We start from the raw sequence: 4,725 nt of genomic DNA on the forward strand, positions 1-4,725 counted from the left end.
ACGGCTAGAGAATGCCCATAATGCACCGTGAGAGTCACGCGCCGAATGAATTCCCGCATGTCGCCAGAAGATGGCGCCTGCAGCTGAATAATCAATCCGTTCATTTTTACAAAGCGCTCATCCATGGCGTACAGCATAATGTATAACACGGGCATAAATCATAGACTGTATAAAGGTATAAATTCATTGTAAATTGATTATTAAATTGTTTGATTAGGGTTTATACATAATTTCCGTGACAGAGTTCAAGATGAATCCTTTAATCTTACTACTGGAGCTGCTAGTTTGCTAGTTTCAAATGATTAATAAACAGCAAGCACAAACTATGCAAAAGCGGCATTCCTTCCGGTGCACTCAGTGTCCGAATTCACTATTGGCTATTTAAAAAAAGGGGCGGGGCTTCTTGATATGTCCCGCCCTGTCTTCCTGTTTCAGTTAAAATGACGTCAACACAGAGTAACGCTGCGTGTTTAAGCGTTTCAGGGGACCTTTAAGTTGTATTTCCAGTGTCGGTCACAGCGCCTTTTAATTGTGGTTTTGGATCCGGCAATTATTCATTTACAAATTAAGCACTGGTTATAAGTCAGAAATGACAAGGAGGCAGCTTCCCGCAATATAAAGTCAATGGAGAGCCCCCCCCCCCCCCCCCGCCGGGGGGGGGTTGGGGGGGGCGGGAGGGCGGCGCCTCGTCGGCGCGAGGACCGGAGGTCCTCCTCTCCGCGGCTGCCGGTGGGTCTGAACCCCCTCCGCTAGTGAATGAGGGTATAGGGGGCGATTTCGGACACAGCCTATATAATTGTGCCGTCACCGTTTAGTGACGTCATTGAATGTTCCGGGGAAACTTAAAGTCACCATGAAATCAAAATTAAAGTTTTTTGGCTGTTAGTATCAACATGTTAGTCTTAATGTTATCTATAAGGCAGTGTGCTCCAAAACAGTGACAAAATTCGCATTTAGAAGATATAAGCATTCAAAGCTTGCAGTTCATCACTTCTGCCAAAACGGCTCAACGATATTTTTGATGTCACATCGTACTTCAGCTTCTCATCAAATTTTCTGTCCAATTAAATGCTCTCTAGAATCTGAAATGTCCCGCCCCCTACACTATAAATAGACGCTGAAACTGCGGCTGAAATAGGTCACTTGTTCACAGAATTGGTATTTTCTTTATGCTAAATGGCATGTAGTGCACTATATGGGGGATAAGGAATGATTCAGACAGTGTAAATATGCTTTCCATTGGGTCGAAAGAAGTCTGGTTTTGCATTGTGTCACGCACACTGTCTGCTCCTGTCCAGAGACACGATATCACGGAGCGAATCATATGCAAGTCGTGCATACCACAAAATATATCAGACGCATTTGAATTCTACAGAGAATGCTATATTTTATAGCGATTTGGATCAGATTAGGAGGAGAAACAGTTAGAAATGAGTAGAAGAGATAACACAGGTGCCCTGCACCAACATAAATGACACAATTTTCAAACTACACATTCTCAGCATCATTATAATCACTGTTTTGCTTTAGTAGCAGTTTCATATTGAATCTAAAGAGATTATGACGCGTGACAGAATAAAAGTCTTTTGTGACGTCGGCGCTCGTTGTCCAGCTGTTGAGAAAAATGGCGGATCACCTGCTCCTCACGGAGGCCAAAAAGATGGAATATTTCTCCTCCATCAACTCTATGGCTCGTAAGATTATGGAGGAAAGGGAGAAGATAAAGGAGAGGCACGGTCTGACTTGGGATCAGATGAGTCCGGTCGAACAGGACACGGCGATAGACAACGGGATGCTGGACCCGCGGATCCGGGCTCGGTACGCGATGCACCGGCTGGAGCGAGAAGAGCTGATCTGCTTCCCGAAACTACTGCTCCAGACCGGACAGAAGACCGTGCACTCCGGAGACGAGGTGCTTATGTTTGGATCGTCAGGTGTTAAATTAGAGCTGTTGTTGCTATTTCATTGTAGACTTGTTGTTGTGATTATCTCTAGTAATATAGGGCTTGTCTATACAAAACAATTACATTATATAATATATAATAATATTATGCCTAGCCTATTTGTTAATGTGCCAAATATGTAGGTCTAAATAAAATGGTTTACTAAACAAAAATGTCATTAAACCAGCTGCTAAGATAAGCAGTGTTATCTTCAACAATAGTCAAATTTAAGTTACATCTTTTCACTTGTTAAACGTCTGTCCTATTTGTTAAACTGTTTACTTAAATCTCTATTTAAATTACTATTTAAAGTAAATGAACTATTTATAATTCAGTACGTAACATCTCTCACATTCTAGTAAACAGCTATTGTCAGATATTTCAAATGTCTGTACAATAAACGGTTTACTAAACAAATCTGTCAATTATATCTCAAATTTAAACTTGACTAAAATACTTTTTGAATATCTACAGTTAAACAGGCTACCAAACCAATGTAAGTGTCAACAAAATAAATGTGAAATTTCTCTAAATTAATCAATTTACTAAATATTTATAAAATATTTTAAATAAATCTTTGCCACTTCTATAAATTCTGGTTTAAATTTTGCAATACAGTTAATCTGGCTTGTAAACTGATGATAAAAAGTAAAAAAAATAAAAGAAAAAAGTTTGCCAAACAAATATCAATAAGCGCTTTCCAAACAAATCTCTTAGAATTCTATATATCGTTAATGTTTATGAAAGCTGTATCTATGAACCACTTATTAAACATCTGTGCACCATCTTTAAATTTAAATTATTTATTATATTTTGTGATAGGCTGGCTTACTGTATTTTTATCCCTATTCAATGAAATAGAAATGGCAGATTAAAGGAGTATTGTCACATCTTATGGCCTGTTAACATCTCAGTCACTTTTGTTTCAAGGACTTAACATGGCAAGATGAGCACTCCGCTCCCTTCTCCTGGGAGACCAAGGTAAGTGGGCCACCTCTGCTAAAAATACATATTCATTTTGCTAGCAAAGAGCAAACAAATGTGATTCAGCCCGTCCATCCCAACAGAGTCAGATGGAATTCAGCATCATCTCCGGTTCTCCAGAACCGTCCGTTCCCTCCTCAGTGAACGAATCCAAACCCAAGCCCTCTCAGAGCACCAAGCTGCCCAGCACTGACGAGTCGTCCTTCTGGAAGATCAGCGCCGAACGCTCGCGGCTAGAGGGCGAGAAGGCGGAGTTTCAGTCTCTGACACCCAGCCAGATCAAGTCTCTGGAGAAAGGAGAGAAGCCTTTGCCGTCGTACCTGAGATCAGAGTCTGGGGCGAGGGAGTCTGAGGATGTGCCTCCCTCACGGCCGGTTCAGCAGAGAATCACCAAACCTCATGCCCCTCCTCCCCCCGTTCCCATCAGCGTGACCCCTGTGGCCATTAGTGTGACCCCAACACCTCCTGCTCCCATGTCCTCCTCAGAGGAAGGGTGGGAGAGGGCCCAGAGCACGCTTCCGTCTGTAAGCACTATGGATGATGTGTTCAGTCCTGGTCTGGTCACCAGGTCTTCCTCTCAGTCCAACAGCACTGTCAAAGATGCCAAGGCAGAAAGCTCACCCACCTCCAGTCCTACCTTCTCACAGGTTAGATGGAATTTCACCTTCATTTCATATAGTTCGATGAAGACAGACAGTTGTGCATGGGTAAATGCCTTGATGTTCTTCATATTTTTCTTTCCGTTAATTAATGGAATATATTAATTAAAACGCAATTCATGAGTACAATGACTTGAATACAACTCTACTAGAATGAGGCTGTTTTGTGTTTTGGAGGCACAAAGTCCATAATCTTGATACATTTTTAAAAAATAAAGTTTCTGGCATCTGTAGTTATACGAAGAACATTTGAACATTCATATAACCTTTCCATTGCACAAAAGGAAAAAGATTATTCTTTTAAGAATCATTGTTGACTGAAAGGTTCTTTGGGGAACCCAGAATGGTTCTTTTATGTCATATTTGTCAAAATCATCTTCTGGAACCTATATTTTTAAGAGTTTATCAGAATGAAAAATGAGAATGCATCAGAAAATGATTAAATTAATCATGTTCTTCAAAAAGAAAACCAAGTAGTTTGGCAGAATCATTTATTATTATTTCTTAGAAAAATGTTTTCAATGAAGTTGTTAGTTATATCAGTTTAAAAACGTCAAGTTTTTCAGAACCAAAACCAACATGAATACAAAAAGTATGTTTAACAATTTGCACGTGTGTGTGTGTGTGTGTGTATGTATATATGTATATATATATATATATATATATAATATATTAGGGCTGTAAAAATTTTTTAGGTGTGCGTTAAGGAGGCAGCCTTATCAGTGGCGCAGGAGATGCGATGACGATGTAAGTGTCGTTGTATTATAATGTTTTTGTTAGCCTATCCAGTTGAAGCCACTAGATGCGGCGCTGATGCATTGTTCATTAAAAATATTGTGGAAAAAGAAAACGTCAGTGCGGAGAAGATCTTGTTTACATCAAAACTGAAACCAAGCTGTTTACACAGAACGCATATTTCGCGCATTTTCTAGAAGGACATCTATCACCATTGCACTCGTGTCTCGCACAAAAGAGCCGCATGTTTAGAAAGCCATGTAAAAATAATGCAAGTTTAACTTTGAAAAAAACATATATCGAGACTTTATGGCCGGTTTCTCATGTTTTTAAATGAAAAATGTACTCTGTGTGATTGGCTTTCCGCCCTGTCCGCATACATACATGATGCTGTTTTGTTTATA

General features: G+C 40.0%; 1 protein-coding gene across 1 annotated transcript in view; it reads left to right on the forward strand.

Moving 5' to 3' along the window:
• The first annotated feature begins 1,588 nt into the window (after positions 1-1,588).
• LOC107685748 (uncharacterized protein C1orf198 homolog) overlaps positions 1,589-4,725 on the forward strand; it is a 9,153-nt gene continuing 6,016 nt past the window's right edge. The window contains exons 1-3 of the mRNA XM_016482448.1: positions 1,589-1,912; positions 2,874-2,924; positions 3,011-3,574. Coding sequence (XP_016337934.1) covers positions 1,625-1,912; positions 2,874-2,924; positions 3,011-3,574 — 903 coding nt within the window. The 5' untranslated portion in view covers positions 1,589-1,624. The remainder of the gene's footprint in view (positions 1,913-2,873; positions 2,925-3,010; positions 3,575-4,725) is intronic.

The sequence above is a fragment of the Sinocyclocheilus anshuiensis genome, unplaced genomic scaffold (genome assembly GCF_001515605.1).
Source record: "Sinocyclocheilus anshuiensis isolate Anshui unplaced genomic scaffold, SAMN03320099.WGS_v1.1 scaffold617, whole genome shotgun sequence".
NCBI lineage: Eukaryota > Metazoa > Chordata > Actinopteri > Cypriniformes > Cyprinidae > Sinocyclocheilus > Sinocyclocheilus anshuiensis.